Genomic DNA, 23,983 nt, shown 5'->3' on the forward strand with positions numbered 1-23,983 from the left:
ACTGCCTGGAAGAGGACGTGTGTCTATATCGTCCTAAAGCACGGTGAGAAGGAGAGTTTGAGTGGCTAAAGACTCTCCAAGGAAAACCTTAAAAAAAAAAAAAAAATTGTCAAACAACACCTACATCACCACATGTTGTTTGGGAGGGTTTCAAGAAAAATTCTCCTCGCTCATCCAAAAACAAACTCCAGCATATTCAGTTATCAGACACGACTGGAACTTCAAATGGGACTGGCTTCTATGGTCAGATGAAACTAAAAAATTAGCTTTTTAGCAGCAAACACTCGAGATGGGTTTGGTGAACACAGGGATAAAAAGTACCCCATGTGTACAATGAAATATACTGCTGTATTTTTTATGTTGTGGGCCTATATTTCTGATGGAGGTCCTGGACATCTTGTTTAGACACATGGCATCATGGATTCTATCAAATACCAACAGATAAAAAATCAATAAGTGACTGACTCTGTTAGAAATCTTATAATGGGCCATGTTTGGATCTTCCAACCGCATAATAATCCAAACACAAACCTCAAAACAACACAAAAATGGGTCACTGGGCACAAAACCAAGCTTCTGCTGGCCATTCCAGTCCTCTGACCTGAACCCTATAGAAAATGAGTGGTGAACGGAAGAGAAGAAGCACCAACATGGAGCTGTGAATCTAAAGGGTCTGGAGTGATTCTGGATGAAGGAATGTTCTCTAAACTCGTCAGGTATTATAGGAGAACATTTAGAGCTGTTCAACTGGCAAATGGAGGTTTCAAAAAGTACTGAATAAAAGGGTGGCGTTAATTGTGGCCAATGTGTATTAGAGAAAAACATTTATTTCATAATGATATTTCCCCCCATTTTAAATTCTTATCCAATGAAAGGTTAGATTTTTGTGAATTTTTTTAATAAAAGATCAAAAGGATTAACAATGCAGATTAATTTTCACAGCCTTCTTTGATCATATTTACCAAGGGTGCCGATATTTTTGGCCATGACTGTGTATATATATTATATATATACACACATATACACCTTTACATATAAAAAAATATATATGTATATGTAAAGGTGTGTGTGTGTGTGTGTGTGTATATATATATATATATATACACATCTCCTGTATGTGTGTGTCTGTGTATATATGTATATGTACGTGTATATATATATATATATGTTTTGGTTAGGAATTCCATTGTATGGACAGAATAGAATATATATAATCACTGAGGCACTTAGCAAAATATCTTGTTTTTTTATATCTCACAGAAGAAGGTAAGTCTTATAGGTCTGGAATGACATGAGGGTGTGTAAATGAAGAGTTAGATTCAAAAGCTTTTAAGTGCCATCTGAAATTTTCTTCTAAAATTAGCATTTTTCTCAGGCCCTATGTTTATGTTCAGTTATTTCACTTTAATTGCAATGAACTGAACCTATTTGCCATTAAAGTGAAATTACTGAACCTACACATAGGAGCCTGATAAAAAATTGCTCATTTTATAAGAAAATATCAAATGGCACTTAGAAGCTTTCGCATCTGAACTCTTCAAATGATGACAGAATTCAGTTTGGATGAACTCTGGCTTTCAGACATTCTTATTAACATAGATTGTACTGAAAGGGTTACAAAAACTTTATCTAATAACTATTTAAATACTAAAAGAAAGCTATTATACATTATTTACATATTTAATATGATTTTTAAAAATGAAAAAAAAAAAAAAACTTGCTTCAAGTAGGCACTGCTGCCACCCTGTGGTCAGCATCAGAAATACAGCACTTAGTTCCATTGTTAGATGAATATCCCATGATGAAATAAATAATCATTGAAATTCTGAGAGCACTTGATTTGTAGTTAACTGCACACTGAAACTGAGTGTGTTGTAGGTTGTTTCAGTGGCCTAGAGAACTGAGGCCGGCTCTCTGAATCTGTCCTTTTATTAACTAGCAACAGGCTTAATGCATGCTTGATTAAAAACAGCAAAACCAGAGCTAACCAGAGTTATTTATCGAATCCTGCACATTCTTCATCAGAACTCATCCATATAGATGAAATATACAAATAAGAGAATGTCCTCAAATGCAGGCGACTTTACTCTGTAGCTCCACCATCCAAAGGGCTCTGTGCTCTGAGTTGCTGTTTAGATCCTTAAGGGATTTCACTTTGAGCCTCAAAGGAAAAGGTTAACTTTAGCCGGGACTAATTTGCAGCCAGTGCTGGAGAAATATTGGCTGTCAATTGGTGTGTAAGTCATGGCGCCTCCTACCGACGCTGCCACATCTGCCCGCTGACACTCCCCACGCTGGCAGAGCTCCCTCTGGGCACAGCGCTCCACGTGGCGCCGCAGCAAGGGGAGGAAAGGCACAAAACGAGTGATAAGCTTTTCTGTAATTATTCTGGAGTGGTAGAACCCACCTGGGAAACAAAGTTCACCCACAGATTAGATTGACTTAACAGAGCAAAATTGTGCAACATATATTAAGCACTAAGATTGGCAGCTACAATTAACATGATTAAACTGAAGATCTATGACACTCACTGTTCTTGTTGTTGTACACTGCATCAGCAATACTGTCCTCCAGCTCTTTCGGGAGAATGTCCTCTCGATCTCTACCTGTCTGACGGCTCTCCAGCGCAACTTTGTTAATTACCTCCTGACCTACAGTACTGAGAGAAAAAAAAACAATAAAGGAATATGCCAAAGTTTGGCATCCACACAAAAATTCTGTCATCAACCTACAAGACTTCGGTTAATCTTCAAAAACACAAATTAAAATATTTTTTAATGAAACCTGAGAATTTTCTGTCCCTCCATTGAAAGTTCAAGTAATCAAAACTTAATCCAAAAAGGTCATAAAGGCATCGTAAAAAACAAATCCATATGAATCGAATAGTTTCAAACAAAGCGACTGTTCAAAAGGATTCGTTTTGGATCTTTTGGATCCTACCTAGACTTTCAATGGAGGGACAGAAATCTCTCAGGTTTCATTTAAAATATTTCAAAGATTAACCAAAGTCATAAGGGCTTGGATTGGATGACGGTAGTATTTTTTTGTGAACTATCACTTTACTACATAAAATTCTTTGCTTTGAAATGTTATATTGCCCTGAAGGACAGAAGCCTGTCCATAATAAGCATTTAAAATAATATTCCATTGATCAGTCATTCAGACTTACCTGATAAATATATAAATCGCTTTACGGTAGTTAGTCTGGAATAGAACATGAAAGGGGCCTAAATGTGGTTCTAAAACATCGATCACACCAGGAGGCATTTTCTCCATCTCATCGAAGATGAAGATTGAGCGAGCACAAGCTGTGAGGTCTCTCTCGACCCAGTGTTTTAGATCTGACTGTGCACAAAACAAGAACAAGTTAATGAAAAATAACTAAAGAACTGTACTCATCCGGGAACTAATTATTAAAGTGCTCATGATTTGTGTTAATATCAATAAATACACACATACCCTGTACTGTTGTACCCTGTCTGCTGAAGGAAAGTGTAAGGTGGGAATAAACTGATGGATATATGGACTGCCCATAGCTGTTCCGTAGATGTATCGTCCTATCATAGAGCTGACCAGACTTTTTCCAGTCCCAGATGCTCCATGGAAAGACAGCACTAGTGGTCTGTCAGGGTTTTCATTCTGTAAAAAATTCACCACTGCTTCCGAGACAATATCCTGGGCCATATGTTGACCATAAAGGTTTTTATAAAGGTCCCACTCTAAACCTGTAAAAAACACAGACACGGTTGGGATGATCGAAGGGGTTTGTAAATAAAAGCTTGCAGTTACACACAACTCGCATAATGACAAATCAATTCATTATGGGCTCCAAATATAGAGAAAAGCAACAGCATTATGTCAATGCATAGGTTTGTTTCATGAGATATTTACTGGTACCACATATTAAGTTGGTTGCTATGCTTACAAATAAACACAAACACAACGATTAAGCACTAACTTATAAGATAAGATCTCAGTTAAATGACTGCCAACTGTCCAGTATATAATACGTCCCGTATAGTAAGTTAATCGTAGATAGTCTTCATCAGAATATCAGTCATAATTTTTCAATTTTATTTAAGCATTATTGTTATGAGAAAATGTCTGTTACTCTAAAATATGTAGTCACACCTCTCTAGCGTTTGTTAGAAGTATTTGCCCAGCTAAATTGAAATGTATATAATTATGTGCAAGATTGTATCTCAAATGCATTTTAGCATTTATTCTAGTCAAAAAGTGCCCTGTATAAACGTACAAAGCTGCAGACATGCACTGTGAACTATGTAGCATTTCGTTTGTTTACAGTGTGGTCAGCTGTCATTAATGGTTAAGTTGGCGTATGTGGTGTAAAAGAAATAGAGTGTCCGTAGTTTATATTGAAAGAAATCCCTTGGTTTCATCTGGTGAAGCTGTATACTGAGTACTAGAGAAGCTAACGCTAGCTGTCTACTGAGGAGACAGCTGTTCATATCCCACACACCTTACCTTTTATGTCTGGTTTGAAGTCACAGTCGCAGCTGTCAGATATTGAACAAAAAATAGACTTCATCTCAAAAGCGGTACCTAAGGACGTACAATAAATTAAAAGAAGTATAAATATCATTGTAGCTATAGCTTCGGAGCACTGCTCCAAGATGAGTTGGCTGGCGGAAGCAGAACTACTGTCTGCTACAGCGCCACAGACACTAGAGGGCAACAAACTGATTTCACACATTTCCGCGAATCGGTTCTTTCGAGCGGTTCGTGTAGAAGGGACAATTCACTGAACCTTTTACGTCGTGACGTAATTGCGTAAATCCGTGGTCCCCAAAATAAAGTAAAATTACATAATAAGAAAGCAAGTAGGACTGTCTCCATTTGTGAGTCCTTTAACATATGTACATAATGTTTAGCCCACCCCCTGGCTGTATGTGTATTTTGTATACATATTTAGTATTTTTTTGTATGTGTTTTATGTTTTCATGTGTATTATTGTAGTCCTAACTGCACTTTCTCTGTGTTTATTGAAGTTTAATAATAATACAAATAAATGTTAAAAGTAAAAGTTCTTACACAAGAACTAGGCCTATGCATAGGGCATGATGAGTGAAAATGATTCTGAATCAATGATGTTTAAAAAAATTAGGCATAAGAGATTCACTTGACCCAAGATTTACTTGGCTATGATGTGGCGACTGGTATCAAAGTACATACACTACAGTTTCAAATCAGTAAATGCTTGGCAATAAATCAGATAAACAAACATTTCTCTTGGAAACATACACCACAGTAACTTGAATGGAAGAAAACCAAAGAATAGGCATATCAGCTCTGATTTATTTTTAAAATGTGTAAGTATGAAATAGCTAGAGTTAAATATATAAACTTAAAATCTTCAAAAAGTGTACCAACGAGTAAATATTACCCATTATCTGGTCATTACTGATTATAAGAACCAATAACAGTGCAATTAAACACATACTTCAGAGTTCAAAGTTAACAATATTAGCATAGTTAAGGTTATTTCATTTTGAAAATATAACTTTAGGTATGAATTTTATGTACACCAAGTAAATAATAACACATTATATAAAACAAAAATAACATTGAAAATCAAATAAGTTAAAATTGCAAGATATGTTGAGTTTATATACAGTGGCAGACATACATCCCCTTTATAAACCTATGAACAACAACAACAACAAAAAAAATCAATGTAACCAAATAAATTCATAAAACATAGTGGATATTATGAAAATAGTATGTGACTAGCAGTCATCCATTCTATCATTTTGCTGAGTCGGAAAGCTCAAGTCTGTTGGACAGAGCTGTTAGCACTTCATCAAACTTTGAATAACGTTCATCTTTATTTCTTTCCACTCCACGGCTTCCCCACAGAAGACGCATCTGAAACTCTGTGAGGAAGACCTCCCAAACATCTGCTTCCTCCTGAAATCCTGCAAATGAAAAATTCAGAAATAAGTTATTAATAAATAATATATAAATTATATACACATCACCTAAAACATAACCTTAATGTTCACTGGGTGTTACTTGAATGACATTTCATTTATAGCATGCACATTTTCTGCTTTTTTTAATACCTTGACTTTAAATTGGACAGAGTTTAATAAATGCAACCATTTGTTGTCTTTATGAAAGTGCAGATATACTAAATAGTCCTAAAATTCTGTAACCATTAGAAATTGTTTATGTTATAAAGCCATTACCCTGCAGTTTGGCCTCTGCATTTGCACTGAAGATCCTCCCATTGCACGCGATCGTACGTGCAGCATCCAGATGGCTCAAGACCATGGCCACTCCAGTGTCTGCACTTTCCCATGACTCTGACTCCTCAAGAGCCACAACATTTCTTTCAAGAAGAGACAGCAGAGGGAGCACATGGGGAAAAGTTGTGTCTGTGGGTCTACATATCTCTGAAAGAGAGTTTGAAGTTGTCACTTAAGCAAACAGCAAACAGAATCTTTAAAGCAACTTCGTGTAACAGAGAGAATGTGTGAATGAATACCTTCTCCATCATTCATCATCCTCATTGAGGGTCTAAGGGTTTTCTCATAAAGAACAGCACTTTCTGTGTACTTCTGACGTAAAACTGTCCATGTCTCATCCAAACGAGCAATCTAAAAAGGAGAAGATTGATTCATTAGAACATTATAAACACCAGAATTATCATTTTTAATATATTCTTATGAAAAAATATTCTAATGAAGCATTTATTTTTATTAATTAAAAAAACCCTATACTTAATAAAATGCTTTCCCCATCGTTCAAGAGAAATGTTTTCATCAGTCTTCCTAACCTGTGGTAATTCAAGGCATTTCATAACTGTGGCAAAGCCAAACAAATTGCCCAAACTGCTCTTGAGTTCAGAGGCCAGGCAGATGGCTCTATGCAGCAGGGTGGCTCTTTCATCAGCGCTGCCCGTGCAGCCCAGCAGCTGAACAGCCAGCATTATGGACATGGTGTGGAACCTGAGGGGCAAGAAAGAGTTATTTGGTGTTATTTAATGTAGAGGTTGTCATCTCACAAAAATAATTTATTGAACAAAATGGGGATAACCAACCTTTCAAGCAGATCTTGACGGATATGATGTCCATGTGGGAGGGTAAGCAGCTCCAATCCTGAACTCACCCCCATCCCTTTCATCATATCATCAGATGTATCCAGAATTCGAGCAACCTGCAGAGTGAAGATGAGTAATCATGTTATTCAAATGCACAAATGTCTTATTTGTCATACATAATAGACTTGAAAAAAGAACATATTTAAATGTTTAGAAGATTAAATCTAATAATAATAAAATGTTTTTTTTTTCAATTTGACAACAAATTTTGTGATTATTTATCAATATGACTATAAATAGCCTAATAAACAAATTAAGAAATATTACCATTGTAATATTTCACTTTACAATAAAAACTATTTTAGCATTTAAGAAAAACACAAAAAACTGAATTATAAGCTGGTTGTGTATAAATGAACATAGTGCTGTGCTTCACACTAGTGGCCACGTACACACTACAAGTTTCAGGAGTGACAACCGCATTTAAATGCAGGAGTGAGTCCCGTAAATTATCGTTCCATGTGTGTACTGAACAACAGGCACTGCCGCATTTATAACGATAGCAACATTCTGTCGTCTTGCGGGAAAAAGGTTTAGCCGTTTGTTATGTGCCATTTTTTGACTAAAGACTCTTTTTGTCCATCGATTTTAACTAAACTACCGCTGATAGACGTGCAGCGTTGTGTTTATGCTCGGGAGGCTGCTGCGCTGTCTTGCAGTGTTGCCATGTCCTCATATTTACAAGCGCTTTTAGGAATCTTGATTGGTCTTATCTCATAAAGACAGGCACTTTATGAAGTTAATAAAGTGGTCTGTTGTGGATATGGATATATTAATTGTTTTTTTGGTGTTATAAAACATAAAGCATTTGGGTGTTTTAATGTATTTTTTTTCTATGAATATCTGGCAACACTGACACTTTACCGCAGGGCTCATGAGCATAACTAGCCCTGTACTAAGGTTAAGACTTTTTTCACTGTTATTTTCTGATGCGCGTTCAAATACGTCATTAACAACTAGTTGTTCAGTTCAGTTCTGTACACACTGCATAGAATTTCTGTAAATACGGTTGTCACTACCTGTATTTTTCGGTAGTTAATGCGGTTGTCACTCCCGTATTTTAGTGATTTATGTGTGTACAGAACGCGATTAAGGAGTAAAAGGTGAACTGACAACCGAATTTAGCTGCAGTGTGTACGTGGCATTCCGATTAACTGTGCAGCCCTAATAAATGTCAGTTATTTGAATGCATGAAAAGTAATCTAATCTCGAAACATTTATACAGTCAAACTTACTATGCAGTCAACTTTGGTGATATGCATTGCCATTGTCTTTATATCCGCTTCAAACAGGACATCCTTCACTTTTTTCAGTGTTCTGGTCTCCAAAGGTTTATTTTCTGGGGGCATCAGTGGTGACTGGTACACACTAGCTTTGAAACAGGAAACTGTGTCCATGGTGAAAGGCACTAAATAATCCTCATCATACTCCTCTCTGCAATCCAAAGTCTGCATTTCATGTCTTACAAAGGGATGATTTGTAGCCACAGGGTCAGCTTGAGAAATTGCTGGGTCATTTTGGGCATGGTTTGCTTCTCTGTTGTTTTGATGGGAATGTGTAATGGAGGACAGAAGATGTACTGTTGGCTCCAAATATATGAGAGTGTTTTCAGGGGGAGAAGAACAAAGCCGTATTTCACTGGACTTTTGGAGAACAGGTGATGAAGGAACTATCACAAACTTCCTGTTTTCAGAGGGGCTTTGTCGCCGCCTGGCTACTGGAGACAAAAGCAGATGCACAGTCACAATGCTATTCTCACACTTTCTGGTTTTACTTGATTTGATGGGAAATTAATCTTACATGTGCTCAATATTATAGGGGAGGTTGACACAACAGCGCGCTGCTCTATGGTACCTTCAAAACTCCTCACAACATCACTGTGGAATACAGTACAGGACAATCAATTATTAAAAATTAATCTAAACATTTACAGGATGAGAATTATATAAAAAATTTAAAAATGTTTTTGACAGAAGCCTCTTATGCTCACAGAGGCAGCATTTATTTAAAAATACAGTAAAAATAGTAACATGGTGGAATATTATCACAATTTAAAATAACTGTTTTCTATTTTAATGTATTTTAAAATGTGATTTATTCCTGTTATGGCAAAGCTGAATTTTCAGCAGCCATTATTCCAATCTACAGTGTCACATGATCCTTCAGAAATCATTTTAAAAAGCTATTTCAAATACCTGTATGCTCATTTATTATCAGTTAGTATTGGTACTCAATTGCCGATTAATATTTTTGTGTAAACAGATACATTTCTTTAGGATTCTGTGAAAAATGAAAATTTCAAATGAGCATTATTTAAAATCTTTGTCTTGTCACAGTCTGTGGATCTGCGTCACTATCAAACATTGTTTGCTTAAAGGAACACTCCACTTTTTTTTGGAAATAGGCTCATTCTCCAACTCCCCAGAGTTGTTGAGTTTACCGTTTTGAATCCATTCAGCCAATCTCCGGTTCTGGAGATAGCACTTTTAGCATAACAGCATAGATCATTGAACCGATTAGACCAGTAGCATCGCGTTCAAAAATGACCAAAGAGTTTCGATATTTTTCCTATTTAAAACTTGACACTTCTGTAGTTATATGGTGTACTAAGATCGGCAGAAAATGAAAGTTGATTTTCAGGCCGATTTGGCAGTGAACTATACTCTCATTCCGGCGTAATAATCAAGGAACTTTGCTGCCGCATGGCGCAGTGATACGTGGCGCCTGAAAGTAGTCCCCAGCCATATTATAACCAGGTACCCAGCTGGGGACTACTTTCAGGCGCCGCGTAATATCACTGCACCTGCTGCAGCCATGGTACGGCAGCAAAGTTCCTTGATTATTACGCCGAATGAGAGTATAGTTCTTAATCATATCAGCCTAGAAAATCGCAACTTTTCATTTTCCGCCGTCTTAGTACACCTATATAACTACAGAAGAGTCAAGTTTTAAATAGGACAAATATCGAAATTCTTGGTCATTTTGAACGCGATGCTAGTGGTCTAATCGAATTCAATGATCTATGCTGTTATGCAGTGCTATCGCCAGATCCAGAGATCAGCTGAATGGATTCAAAACGGTAAAACTCAACTTATTAACTCTGGGGGAGTTGGAGAATGAGCCTATTTCCAAAAAAAGTGGAGTGTTCCTTTAAGCACCCTGACCAGCCCAACAACAGCAACAATGGCTCAACCAATGGGATGTGTTTGGGGTGTGGCTATGTGTTTGACTGACCAATTGCAGTTATTATTTTTGTTTGTTGATGCTTAAAGGGATAGTTGACCCAAAAATGAAAATTTTATGTTTATCTGCTTACCCCCAGGGCGTCCAAGATGTAGGTGACTTTGTTTCTTCAGTAGAACACAAATGAAGATTTTTGCACTCTGTCAATCATATAATGTCAGTCAATGGTACCCACGGCTTTGAGAGAAAAAAAAAACACACACACAGACAAAACTAAATTAAACCTTGTGGCTCGTAACGATACATTGAGGGCTTTAGACATGAAACGATCGGTCTGTGCAAGAAAATTAACAGTATTTATATCGTTTTTTACCTCTTATCCACCGCCATGTGTAACTGTCCTGAGCTCTTCACACAACAGCCGGCGCCTGTTCTTCTTTTTCTTGCTTTACGGCGGATCGCAGATTTATAAGTGCATTACCGCCACCTAGCTCTCAATGGACCACTGACACTCTATCTACAATCTCAATGTATCGTTACGAGCCGCAGGGTTTAATTTGGTTTTGTCTGTGTATGCTTTTTGGAATCTCAAAGCCGTGGAGCCCATTGACTGACATTATATGACTGACAGACTGCAACGGTTTGAGTTAAAAATCTTCGTTTGTGTTCTGCTGAAGAAACAAAGTCACCTACATCTTGGATGCCCTGGGGGTAAGCAGATAAACATCAAATTTTCATTTTTGGGTCAACTATCCCTTTAAGACTCAGAAATGACACAGTTCACTTTTAATATCAATGATTGATTTTCTGAACAATTTCTATCATAAAACTCACCTCTGTGGTCTTATCAGCTCAATTTCCAAAGCCTCTGTCACAGTAATGCTTTCCCTCTTCTTTTGGCTTCCGTTCTGTCTGGTTGGTGAGTTTACTGGGCTGTTTTCTACACTTGGAAGTCCAAACATGGTTTCTAGGTATCTTAGTGGAAGTGTCCTTTTAACTGGTGAGTAAATGTAGGCACCACTCTGCTTTGTCAGAGGCCTTTTATTTCCAACATAGGAATGAACCAGTGCTGGCAGGGAATCAAACGCTTCCTCCTCCAGAAAGTACTGTGTGCGGGTATATGTCTCATAAGATCTGAGCAGAACCTTGTGGATGAGGAAATGAAAAGCTTTCTGGTTCCAGCAGCAGGTTAAGACATAGTCTCCAATGCTAGTGAGGGAGTCACGGACTAGAAAATCCCCATCCAGTTGCACAAGAGACTCAGAAACCTGTAAAAAGCCATTATTAATCATACTACACATAAATTCCATTAATATGTATTTTGAGATGGGGAAACACTAGTCAAACCAAGAACATGTAAATACATGTGAGGATATTAAATATTACACTCTTAAAAATAATGGTTCTTTATTGGTATCTATCGTTCCATGAATGACCTTTAACATCTATTGAAGCTTTCCATTCCACAAACATTTTTACAATGAAAAAGGTTTATTTAGAAATATTAAAAAGTTCTTCACCGAAAGACAAAAAATGGTTCTTCTAAGAATTGTTAACCAGAGGTGTCAAGTAACGAAGTACAAATACTTCGTTACCTTACTTAAGTAGAAATTTTGGGATTATTTTGAATTATTTTTCAGCTGACTTTTTACTTCTACTCCTTACATTTTCACGCCATTATCTGTACTTTCTACTCCTTACATTTTAAAAATAGCCTCGTTACTCCTATTTCATTTCAGCTTGTCATCGTTCAAAAAAAAAAACACCTATCCAGATAAATCGCGCCATCCGGATAGAGTGAATTTGATTGTGGTTGGATGAGAAGTATAAACATATACCATTCCGACATCCTATTGGTTTGTATGCGATCCATCGCACCTGCAGTCCTGCACATGACACAAATCACGTCACACTTTAGCAAGGACTGGGGTCGTTACTCAAAAAAGATTATTTCTTAAAAGTTATTATTTCTCCACTACTGGCTCATTTATCAAACGGGTGCTTTCTCTTCGTCCTCCGCAAATTAAGCTACAGTAGTTCGGTAGAGAGACGTTTGAATAAATTAGCGTTTGCGATTGACAATTTTGTGATAAGTAGGCTATACTAACTTCGTAACTCGTTACCCCCAACACTGGACATAGCAGACGTATGTAGCCAAGTACGAAGATGTCCGTGGCAGAGACTCAAGAAGAGAACTCGAGCGAAATGTAACTGATGTACATTACCCTGTTGTTGTACATATAGGATTGTGTCCAAAGTGTTTGTTACATCTTCTAGTTAAATGTGACATTGTTGCCATTAGCTATAGAATTGAGCATAGTACAAACTAGGAAGGTATCAGGATTTAGTTTATTAATCACTTGGATTAATCATTAATTTTGACAGCACTAATGTTTATTGTATATAGACAGGGGTGCACATAAGTGGTCCACATGCGCGACCAAAATAAAAAATGCGCTGCGTAAATAAGTTTTGACAGCGCATTTGCGTACCGACATGGTTGACCATTTTAGATCGACAAACTGTACTGTATAAGATTTCTATCCAAACTGAAAGCATAATCTAGGCTACCTGATGCCGTTTTCAAAGCAAAATTGTCTGAGACATTTCATACACTGACGCAATTCCATCAGCAGCGCTAAACCCGGAAGCGCATAATACTTACTTGCCGGCAACCCGCCAAAATAAAAGCTCGCAATAATATTGCAATAATATTATTATCACTATTATTAATTAGTTTTTTTATAGTTTATGGGTCACACTACATGCCATGGCCTGTGTGAGGACCAAACCAAATCTCCAGGCTGAAAAACTTATGTGCACCCCTGTATATAGACAACCATACAAGGGTAATTGTTACTAAGCCTGCCCTGGATACAGCAATTTTTTTGTCCGTTGCCCTCACAGATTCCTGCAGCTAAGCTTGGGTGTACATTTACATTCCAATAAAGGTTAATGATGACATTCCTCTGAAGTTTGACTTTTTGCACCATTACAATAATTATAGGCAACTAGTCATCATATCTTCTGCTCCATGAAACACGTTAATGCTCAGTCGTACACATATATGGTTCTTTAATGTATTTGCATTGTACTAAAATGCGTTAATTTTTAATGGGCATATATGCGGCTGAAACAGGTAGCCTAGTGCAACCCAAATATTTCAACATTAACATTTTAATATAACATTATAGTCATTATGGCCTTTAGAAAAATGTTTTTTTGAGGAGGTGGGGTAGTGCACAATAGGCCCCTGTGGCGCGGCCTGAGCTTTTGTCCTTAATGGCATTTTTTTCCTTACATTACTTTTACTTTTACTTTTATACTTTAAGTAGTTTTGAAACCAGTACTTTTACACTTTTACTTGAGTAAAAAGCTTGAGTTGATACTTCAACTTCTACAGAAGTCTTTTTAAACCCTAGTATCTATACTTCTACCTGAGTAATGAATGTGAATACTTTTGACACCAGTGTTGTTAACTAAAAGATTCTTTTGAGGGAACCAAAAATGGTTCTTCTATGGCATTGCTAGGAAAACATGCTTTTGGAACCTTTATTTCTAAAAGTGTACATAAAAATATTTATGAACTCACCTCCCAAGGTATGCAACCATGGTACCAGCCATGACTTGATAAGTTACAGCTGCTTAATTTCAACTCTTGTTCCAACTCTTGCTTCAGTTTGTCTGATGGAGAATTCAGTTGGCATGTCTCTTTAGAAAACTAAAAAAAAATAAACCAATGATGAGAAACCATAACAACAAAGAAATCATGAGAAACTTCCTATGAAACGAATGACTCACATCTAGATTGTGGTTCTCTGCTGTTAAGGTAGCATCACTGTGTTTACAGTTCATAATAGGCCAATATATATCACTGCAGTAATATATGATAACAGCATTGTGTGAGTCTCACAAGCAACAACTAGCCCCATTATCCAATCTATTTATATTGGAATATATAAATAGATTGGATAATCTGGAGCAATAAAACTGATAAAGTTGGACTTAAATTATGGGAAAACGTCCTGCATGTTAAGTAACTATTGTGCAGAAAGACGAATGACAGTAATGGTGAAAATACTGCCTTTGTTCTAGATGTTACAACAACTACCAGTGGTACAATGTGAAACATTTCTATTTAAATGTGAGCCCGTTTTCAGTTGCTCTAAAATAAACAGCAACATTTGGCACAGTTGGTTGCCTACAGTAACCCTGTTTGTCCTCAACCATTCTGAAGTCATGGGCAGCAGTCCAAGCCCTTTTGTGTCACCCATCCTAATTCAATTAGAGTTTAATAGCAAAGCGCTCAGATTGCTTTGTGACCAACACTTTGTGTCACCAGCAAAACAAAATAATCCTTATAATGCAGCAATTTTTATCTTTAATTGTCAGTTTTTAACCAAAAGTTAAAGGGATAGTTTATCAAAAAATGAAATGTTTGTCATTCTTTTATTCACCTGCATGTCATTCCAAACCTGTATGATTTTCTTTCATCTGCAGAACACAAAAGGAGATATTTTGTAGAATGTTGATAACTAAACAGTTTCAATTCCCTTTGACTTCTACTGCATGGACAAAATGGTTTGGAATGTAAATGATGACAGAAATTTCCTTTTTGTGTGAACTATCCCTTCATAGTAAAGATCTACATGACTGAAAATCATAGACTAGATTTTCCCCTTAATAATGTCACAATGTCACCCTAAAACTTGTCAAGTTAATATATAACAAGTATCACATGGTAGCCTACCTTTACATAAACACCACTGTTTTCCATGAGACCTAAATGCCTGTAAATGCAGAAAAGTGATCAAATTAGATCAGTGTGGTAACCAATGTCAAAATATGGTAATGAGCTAGGAGTCATGTGTTTGTTTCTGAGTGGAAACACTTATTCGTATAAGCATAACTTCACATAGAGAATGAAGTGACAGGCAGGTGGCTCCAAGGCAGGAAACTGTCACAGGAAAAACACATGCTGCTCTTTCCCATGGCCACTATATCCTCTGTGTATTAGGAGATGCATTTACACAGTCCAATAGATTTACTGTTGGACCACAGACACATCTGACAACACCCAGTTATAGCCTGCTGTGTCCATTCCCAAACAAAAAGCCTCCGTGCCAGACAGCCTGAATTTCTTAGAGATTACAACACCAGTTCCCTCTCACGGTTTCACAATCAGATATTTAACGTTCTGAACATAGCCTTCTGGGTTGAAAAAAAAAAAAAAAAACTTAAAAAAGAAAACGTTACACACATTCAGACAAAAACCACAAGACTAATGAAGTCTGAATTTCTTAACAAGTGTTTTGTTCTTTTCCAGTATAAATATAATACATAAATAGAAAATTTCTCACCTCATGGACAACCTGTTTTTTTTTCTTTATTGTTTTTTTTCTTCCTTTTTTCTTTTTTAACAATTTAAGCATAAATGACACTACATTTAGTTCGATTTTTTGATTATAGAAAGTATATTAAAGTCTTAATACCAATAATATACCACAGTTTTGTTTGCATACAAATGTAACAAGCAAATTGTGTTACTGAAAAACAAGAAAATGCTTAAGAAAACGACTTCATCGAAACATATGGCAAAAGAAGACACTTCAACACCTTACTCTGATGTTTACGTTATAAATCAGACGTTACCTAAACAACCTTTTAACAACCATAAAATATACCTCCAACCAGAAAAGGATTGTCAGAAAGTCATTCTCCTCTACAAAATACTTTCCAGACACTTCACTTGTTCTCAGTAGAAAATCCCTCCACTCAAAAATACAACATGCTATATGACAGAATGAGGATGAGCACGCTTTGTTTTGCTGTTTTCCCTCAGTGAAATCATGAAGACAGAGAAAAAAAAAATATTGCAATATCAAAAAGTATATGGCATAAACACATTAAAGGACACTTCAACTCCTTACACCCATAGTGCATAGCGTACATTATTATTCAGACGTCCTTTAAACTAATTTTAACAACCATAAAATAACCTCCTACCGCAAAGGAATTCTCACCAAAGTCAATCTCTTCTATAAAACACTTGTTAGACCCTCCACGAGTGCGACATGCGATATGACAGGATCAGGATGAGGATGAGCACGTACTCTGCGCACGTTGTTTCTCTGTGTTGTCCTCTGTGATCTGCTCTAGCTGTGTTGTCTAACCGAATCCCAATGGAACTGTAGGAATGTCAGACTCAGAAAGCTGAGCGCGAAAACACTTTTCCAAACGGCAGTTACATAATGAGCAGACTCCCCTCCCCGAACCTCTCTACTCCTCTCAGACATCCATAAACAAGAACCATCTATCACTATAAACACGAAAGTCTTACGGACAATGTAACTTTACCCTAACATGTGACAGTTTACCCTTTTCCATACAGAGAACGCAACTGCTACGATTAGTTTCTTAATCAGAAGACCTTAAAGTTAAACTTTCAAAGTAATTTTGTTATATCTGACCTCAGCGATCAGCGTAGAACTCATTGCTATAGAGTTTCACTTTCATTCCATGTTTTAAAGTTGTTTACACAACCTCAGCTGTCATTAACCACTGCATGGTCATGAGGCTTGTCCCGCGAGAGGGAGTCCATGTCATGTGTGCTTTTCACGCACAGTTCTTTGACACTTGACACGCAGCGCGTCTATTATTCTTTGCTACAATGTTGCAGTGTCTCATGATGACGTCGTTTTTTTCTGTATCTTTCTCACCCCTCCCCCTACAACTTGGCATTTTCATCATACCCACAAAATGCCAGTTATTGTACGCCAAAAGCGTTTGTTTAGACAGTTTAGCAATACCAACTGAGGCTCGCACATGCCCATGGTCTCATTCAGATCATTGTATTATTCCCTGTGCCAGTCTCTGAGTGGTTCAGCTTGCAGATAAAGCACAGAGCTCTTTTTTTCTTTTTCTTTTTTTACTTTTAAAAAATTTAGCGTTTAAAAAATGGCAAAACTAAACAAAACATAGGCTAATGCTAACCTTATTTACTAGGCCTATGTGAAAATGTCATCCACATCAATGAAGCTCATATGTGGACATTCGGTAAGAAGAATATACTAATTTTAAAATATGAATTGTTTATAACTTTGTAAATAAAAAGGGGAGTTCCTCAAGGACAATTTAGGAAATTGCAACAGACGTGGGCAGTATATAGTGTAATGCAAACTCTCAGAAATATGTGGGGATGTGAACAATGAGAATGAGTCAATGAGTCTTTTTCAAAAGTCATGCAGTTTTTAAACTGGTTCTGAAACTGCACCCATGTGAAGCTCAGGTCAAATTTGACACATATTAACATAATTAAAAAACATTGAAATACTTTTTAAATGTATTTTCACAACTTTTGGGGCAAAAACTCAAAATCGTTTTGCATTTATAACATTGCACATCTTTAATAATAACCTCTGCTAACTGAACAGTAAATCTTAAAGTTTACAATAGAGTTATAATAAAGTTACAAAACCAAGTAACTTGCAACAAATCCAGTCTTCCACAATATTCCAAACATTTGGCTTCAGTATTAGGCCATGTGTTTAGGAATGTGCTGTAGTGATATTTGTTGCTTTTTGTTTAAAGGATCCTTTGACCCAGAGTGACCTTAAGCCCCATTGTGACCTGTCGATAAGGTTCAATTTGTTTACATCTCTTAACATGAACTAACACTTGTAAAGCAATTATTAATCTTATGTGAAACATTAGAGAGATGTGTAGAATTAGCAAATGACAGGATACAATTCGTGTTTCAATCAAAAATGAAAGTGAAACGGCCGTTTAATAGGCCCAAAACTCTTTGAATAATTTTGAAAGACTGTGAAAAAGCACAGTGTACTCTCGCGCATGTCTCTGCGCAGCGCCTGATACACAACTCAAACTCAAACCTCACATCCATGGCAACAAGAAACAATTGCATTTGCAACTTTATACTTCTCAGGCGGTTTCGTTTAAAGTAGGCTATACGTAAAAGTTCGATGCCTCCCAAAAAGAATGGAAAAGGGACCGCAGATAAATCAATTAAAAAGGAAAGTATGAATCCTGAGCAGAAAAACGACGAAGAATTGACGGAGAGTGACAAAAACTTTTATCGGGCTCAAATACGTGATTTGGAGGAGCGACTGGAAAGGTGAGAGTCTCTTGCAAGTTACCACGACCTTATTTTACATGGTTGTTTTTTTTTTCATAAGAAAATCTGAATTTATCAAAAACTCCGCAACCTAAAAACAAAAACGCACTAAGTAGTAAGTAAGGAGGAAGTGCAGCAAACACTCACCTAATGTTTATGCTGATTTGACAAGTTGATTGAAGTTTGAGTAAGCTATAAATATAGGCCACAAGATTATAATAGCATCAACAGAATTTGGCTCATAATAGGCTATTTACTGTGAGTTTAGGTTATTCGTGCAGCTCATGTCTGTGCCTTTGAGGAAACTAAAATGAAATAGACTTTGGTTTATAATCTACTGTTAATAATTAACAAGGCAACATACTTCAACAAATATGTCACACCCTCAACAGGAAGCACTTGCCTCATACATGTTATTAAGGACTGTGACCTTGTCTTTGTTTTCTTGCAGATACCAGCAAAAATGTGATGAACTGGAGGTTCAGGAAAAGGATTTATACTCAAAGATAAATAATGTGGAGAAAGAGAAGAAAGACATAGTTCTCTACCTGAAACGCACACTGGCTCAAAAAGAAGATGAACTGATTGATCTGGCTGAGACGTTATCAAGACACCAGCAAGCTCAAGAGGCTGAGAGAGATTCCTTTGAGTTACAACTGAGCCTGCTTAGACACGAGCTTCAGGAAAATAAGGAAAAATTCACATCTGAGAACATGGCGCTTGGTACTTCTGAGCAGTCACATATTCACATTGAATACAAACATCTAATAAAATAAAAACTTATATGAATTATCACTAATGTTATTTTCTGTATATTACAATTTAAAATGTCACATTGATTTTTCAGGTTTTAGCTGTACTGAGGCATTAAACATCATATAATTGCCTGGTATTAATAAACGTACCTTACAACCCAAAATGTGTTAACCTTTTTACGTTCAGCTGGTAAACTGGCATCTTTGGAGGAATTCTCTATGCAGAGAGAGAAGCTTATGGCTGAACGCAGGTGTTTGGAAGAGCAGCTTCAAAAGCAAAAAGAAGAACATCAAGCACAAATCTATAATCTGGAGAAAAAAGCTGTACTGGACAATGACAGGTGAGCATGTTCATACTCATAGTTCAGAGATCATAGGAAGTGCATTCTTGGATAAATATGACTGGATCAATAATGACTACTTTTCATAAATATTGTGCATTATTTGAGGTCTGAAGCCATCAGTGCAGAATATTAGAAATTACATATATGTCAAATGGGTGATTGTTTTCCATTCATCTTTTATTTTCAATGAAAGATCACAATGTAAGGCCTTACAAAGAGGCATTTATTCTAAGTAGATTTGTTGCTTGGAATATACACTCTTAAAAATAAAGGTGCTTCACGATGCCATAGAAGAACTTTTTTTGTCCAAATGGTTCCATAAAGAACCTTTAACATCTGAAGAACCTTTCTGTTTCACAAAAGAGATGGTTCTTTAAAGAACCTTTGACTGAACGGTTCTTTGTGGAACCAAAAATGGTTCTTCTATGGCATCGCTGTGAAGAACCTTTTAAGAACCTTATAAGAACTAAGGTTCTTTCATATCCTTGGACTCACTTTGTTGTGGAGCTTTTTCAACTTTCAACTCAGTTTTCACACAGACACACACACACACACACAATGATATAAATAATAAAATTAATTGTTTTAAAAACAGATTCAACTCTTGATTTTAATAATGCACTAGTACATTTTGAAAATAACATTAACTAAGTTTAATAAATGTTTTAGAAGAATTTATTCATTGTTAGTTCATGTTAACTAATCTTAACAAATGGGAAAAAAAAGTGTTACCAATATTAAATATTTGAAATATTTATATATTATTATTAGCTTCATCTGCTCCCATCAGGGGCACCACATGGAATTATCTGCCATTTGGCAAAGGTTTTATGCTGGATTCCCTTGCTGATATCTTTTAAAATATAAAGTTGGTTAAAAAAATAAATAAATGTGTTAACTACAAGCTACGTTTTATTTAATTGACCTTTTTGGCTGATACAGGCTAAAGAAAGAAATGCTGCAACATGTTGCTGCTGTAGCAGCTGAATTTCGGCAGGTTTCAGATCAGAAGATGCCTGAGACAACAAAGAGGGCCATGCAAGAAAACCTCTCTGTGACAGCACAACTTCAGCAGCTCTCAGACAAGACCAAGGAGCTGCTGAAGGAGAATGATGATCTGCGAGCAAGAGAAAAGCAGCTCAAAATAGAGAATGCCATCACTGAACCGCTGCTGCATGAGATAACCAAGAAGAATGTTGCTAATCAAAAGGTTGCTAGTTTATATGTCTATACTTTCACGCATTTTTTAAAGCAATCTTTTTTTGCTGTTTGGAAACACGTGCATTTTTAGAGCAAAAATGAAACATGACTCTTTCTCAAGGTAGTCCATCAGTTGACAGAAAAGTGCAAGCAAATGCAGTCTGAAGTGGAGAAATGTGCCAAACTTAAAGTGGAGCTCCAAGAGCAGCTAGACAGTCACTCTGCAATATGTACAGAGCTTGATGCTCTCAGGTTGGACTCCTGAAGTTGCTTATAAGTAAAATAATTTACTTTAAATACTTCTTTCAGTGTGTTTTAATAGTATTACCACCACTGTACTTACAGAAAGAAACATGTAACAGTTATAGAAGTGCTAAACCAAACAAAAGCTGAAGCCAAGAGACAGAGGAAAGAGCTTGAAGAGGAAAGGATGCTAAGAAAACAGCTAAAAACAGTTCTTGAGGAAGCAGCCGTAGCTTTAAAAGAGGCCCTAAGGGTAAGAGTGAACTTAAACAGGTCGCTTATCGCTTGGTGTTACAGCAAAGTAAATAAACAGTAGCCTTGCTCTGGCTTGGTTACAGGAGGTCCCTAAAGAGGAAGACTCAGAACTGAAGATTACTATCAGACGAAATCAGATGATGCAGAAGCTGCTGGCTGTGCTGGACAGTGCTGCAGCTTTAGGAAACGGTCCAGCTCTTACTGACTTCATGCCAGAGGTGACTTGCAGTCATGATCTCAGAAAAGCCTCTGGCATTAAAAGGTACGCATTCATTCATTTTAATTCAGTGTCATGGATTAAAATGGACATGCAACATATTGCAAGACATACTAATCATACAATCATTTTGGCAATGTGATTCAATGGCTCTCATGCTTGCTTTTATCTCCAGACCAAGTGAACTCCTGCAGAAATCTACTTCACATCTTTCTCACTTTAAAACTGGTGATACGGGATTGGTCCCTCGCAAAACACACACTACATCATCAAAGACAGGAAATCTCTCTATGAATGCTTATGTACATAAGTAAGTATAACAGCACACACAGCATGTGATCATTGATATAACATGAAATATAAGTGCAGATGATGAATTTTGATGAAGCGATTTATTGAACTCTTTGACTGTTTTCTTGTCTTCTAGGAAACAATCAAGTGAAAAATGACAGACATTTTCATTGTCATACTTGATCACAAGAGTTGTGGGAGGTATTTTTAAATAAGGTATCTATTGTTGAAGTAGGCCTATGTGTCATTTCAAATTTCATTGTGTTGTTTTCATGCAATGTCACTAGGTGGCAGTATTGTATCATTATGGATAGATACGTGAACGTGGCCTGAAAAGGAAATAAAGTGATTTTTTAAAAAAAAAAGAAAAAGTGTAGCCTACTAAATTTTCCCATTCTGATTCATTAAGGGTTATAGTTATCGAATATCAAGCACCAAAATGTTTCATTTTAGACTAGAAGAATTATGGGGCAAGCAGATGAGATTGTGCTTTTACACTAGCTACTCAAATTTAAACGCTGGTTAGTATGGTCCCATCACCCTCTGCTGGTAGATGTTGTAAATACATCAGACTGGTTCTAAAAGCAGGGGGAGTCCGAGCACATTCTGGGATGAATGATAAGACATCCCACCTCTCTCTGTGGGTCCCTGTGTGTATGTTAATTTGTATGTAAAGCTTAGTAATGGTTCGTTGTCTGCAGAGCTGGGTAGTAACCGATTACATGTTATGTAATCAGATTCCAAAAATTAAGTAGGCTACTTGTAATTACCGGTAGATTAAATTACATTTTAAAATACTCGTAATTAGACAGTTTCTTTTTTATTGATTACATGATTGCTTATTATTAACACAATAGCAACAAATTATTCATAATTTATTGATTCTCTCTAATTTCTCTTTTTCACCTTTTAAATGTTCCTTTCGAAAGTAGCCTACCTCTTATGTAGACCTACATTCAGAAAGTCTTCCAGTTCTGTGGGCATTCACACAAAGACCAGTCATTTGTCAGGTGGCTACACCGCATTTGACCGCTGGATTTACAAAAATCATTTCAGGTTTAAGAAGTGTTTCAACATTGCATTAACTATCCTACTGATGAACATGTTCATTTTTAGTTGAATTATCACCACTAGGTTATTTAAGCATATATTAGCTAATATGTCTTTGGAAGGCTTTTGTCTTTCAAACACAATACATTACACAAATTGATGTTGTTTCTCGTTTACATGTAGTGCAGGGTATCCCAAACTTTCTTGTCATCTGAACCTCTTTCACCTATATCTACTTGAAGTCCCCCTAAGATTTTAAAATAGTGTAAATATTTTAATAATTAAGGATCACATAACATTTGTTAATGGTCACATGACATGCAGGTAAACAAATATTTCATTTTTTTTTTAATAAGTTTTTATTTTATTTTGATTGATGTTATTTTAAAATGATTTATTTTAACTTTACATTTTAAGATTTAATTAATTATTAGCTGAACCTCCTTCAGTTCATTTCCGAACCCCAGTTTGGGAAACCTCGACGTAATGTAATGTTTAATGCACTTCTTGTTGTTAATCACAATGAATGGAATATATTTTCTTACTATTTGTATTTCTATATCAATGGTACAAGATTTAAATCAATGTGATAAAGCAGTAAAGTCAAAAAAAAATTTATAAGTAATCAAAAAGTAGTCTGATTAAATTACCTACAGTGGGTAATGGGAGGTGATTACGTTACTAACTACAATTTTGTAATTTGGAATCAGACTACAACTTGTAAGTAATCTACCCAACTTGAACATGGTATTGATATCTAAGATATATTCTAGTCACTCTTTCCAAGTGATAATTGAATAATAGCAGCAGTAGGCTATTTTAACATTCACAATGCAAAAATATCCTACAGTTTAATACTATAGACATAGAGTCTAAATATGACATGATCTTTACATTGAAAGGAATGACAACAGAACTGCTTGTGTACATAAGTCAAAAGTGGCTGTAACCTTATTTTTTTTTTACATATTCATATCCCAGAGTTTGATTATTATGTAATTATTCTTAATTATATAATAATTATGGAAAGCCCCTTTTTTGGTCTCTGTGAACTGACGTCTTATGGTCAGAAGTGTTGTTAAGATTCTTGAAGATTTCTATTTTTGCAGCATACAGTTTTGGAAGAAAATGAGGGTGAGTGTGAAGATTGTCAACATGTTTTCATAATTTCTTTATTCAAATGAGACA

General features: G+C 36.2%; 3 protein-coding genes across 10 annotated transcripts; 1 reads left to right on the top strand and 2 right to left on the bottom strand.

Moving 5' to 3' along the window:
• Positions 1 to 977: 977 nt before the first annotated feature.
• Positions 978 to 4,697, bottom strand: tor2a (torsin family 2, member A). The gene is made up of 5 exons (XM_058776772.1): positions 4,486 to 4,697; positions 3,460 to 3,725; positions 3,170 to 3,345; positions 2,532 to 2,659; positions 978 to 2,407 (listed from the first exon to the last, which is right to left on the bottom strand). The coding sequence occupies exons 1-5, from the start codon at positions 4,601 to 4,603 to the stop codon at positions 2,163 to 2,165; spliced, it is 933 nt and encodes a 310-aa protein (XP_058632755.1). The 5' UTR covers positions 4,604 to 4,697; the 3' UTR covers positions 978 to 2,162.
• Positions 4,698 to 5,296: 599 nt separating this feature from the next.
• sh2d3cb (SH2 domain containing 3Cb) lies at positions 5,297 to 18,727 on the bottom strand. Of its 8 annotated transcripts, none has more exons than XM_058776764.1 (11): positions 18,588 to 18,727; positions 15,057 to 15,096; positions 13,899 to 14,027; positions 11,141 to 11,574; positions 8,924 to 9,000; positions 8,359 to 8,840; positions 7,064 to 7,179; positions 6,800 to 6,971; positions 6,509 to 6,620; positions 6,210 to 6,416; positions 5,297 to 5,936 (listed from the first exon to the last, which is right to left on the bottom strand). In XM_058776764.1, the coding sequence occupies exons 2-11, from the start codon at positions 15,081 to 15,083 to the stop codon at positions 5,767 to 5,769; spliced, it is 1,926 nt and encodes a 641-aa protein (XP_058632747.1). In that variant the 5' UTR covers positions 15,084 to 15,096; positions 18,588 to 18,727; the 3' UTR covers positions 5,297 to 5,766. The 8 variants fall into 8 exon arrangements, with proteins under 8 accessions (XP_058632747.1, XP_058632750.1, XP_058632751.1 ...); XM_058776767.1 differs by lacking the exon at positions 18,588 to 18,727 and adding an exon at positions 16,777 to 17,650; XM_058776768.1 differs by lacking the exon at positions 18,588 to 18,727 and adding an exon at positions 16,420 to 16,758.
• cfap157 (cilia and flagella associated protein 157) lies at positions 17,872 to 22,101 on the top strand. Its single transcript, XM_058776770.1, has 9 exons — positions 17,872 to 18,440; positions 18,892 to 19,163; positions 19,383 to 19,536; positions 20,482 to 20,749; positions 20,861 to 20,991; positions 21,085 to 21,235; positions 21,321 to 21,499; positions 21,630 to 21,764; positions 21,882 to 22,101. The coding sequence occupies exons 1-9, from the start codon at positions 18,289 to 18,291 to the stop codon at positions 21,901 to 21,903; spliced, it is 1,464 nt and encodes a 487-aa protein (XP_058632753.1). The 5' UTR covers positions 17,872 to 18,288; the 3' UTR covers positions 21,904 to 22,101.
• The last annotated feature ends 1,882 nt before the right edge of the window (positions 22,102 to 23,983 follow it).

The sequence above is a fragment of the Onychostoma macrolepis genome, chromosome 05 (assembly GCF_012432095.1).
Source record: "Onychostoma macrolepis isolate SWU-2019 chromosome 05, ASM1243209v1, whole genome shotgun sequence".
Lineage (NCBI taxonomy): Eukaryota > Metazoa > Chordata > Actinopteri > Cypriniformes > Cyprinidae > Onychostoma > Onychostoma macrolepis.

Excerpts from the sequence above, each read along its gene's own strand:
- tor2a (XM_058776772.1), bottom strand. The coding sequence starts at position 4,603 with ATGATATTTATACTTCTTTTAATTTATTGTACGTCCTTAGGTACCGCT. Across the intron at positions 3,726-4,485 it reads CTTCAAACCAGACATAAAAG|GTTTAGAGTGGGACCTTTAT; the intron begins GTAAGGTGTGTG and ends TGTTTTTTACAG. Across the intron at positions 3,346-3,459 it reads ACAGGGTACAACAGTACAGG|TCAGATCTAAAACACTGGGT; the intron begins GTATGTGTGTAT and ends TTTTGTGCACAG.
- sh2d3cb (XM_058776761.1), bottom strand. Across the intron at positions 9,001-11,140 it reads GAGCTGATAAGACCACAGAG|TGATGTTGTGAGGAGTTTTG; the intron begins GTGAGTTTTATG and ends TGTATTCCACAG. Across the intron at positions 8,841-8,923 it reads CCCTATAATATTGAGCACAT|TAGCCAGGCGGCGACAAAGC; the intron begins GTAAGATTAATT and ends TTTTGTCTCCAG.
- cfap157 (XM_058776770.1), top strand. The coding sequence starts at position 18,289 with ATGCCTCCCAAAAAGAATGGAAAAGGGACCGCAGATAAATCAATTAAA. Across the intron at positions 19,537-20,481 it reads GCTGTACTGGACAATGACAG|GCTAAAGAAAGAAATGCTGC; the intron begins GTGAGCATGTTC and ends TGGCTGATACAG. Across the intron at positions 21,236-21,320 it reads CTTTAAAAGAGGCCCTAAGG|GAGGTCCCTAAAGAGGAAGA; the intron begins GTAAGAGTGAAC and ends GCTTGGTTACAG.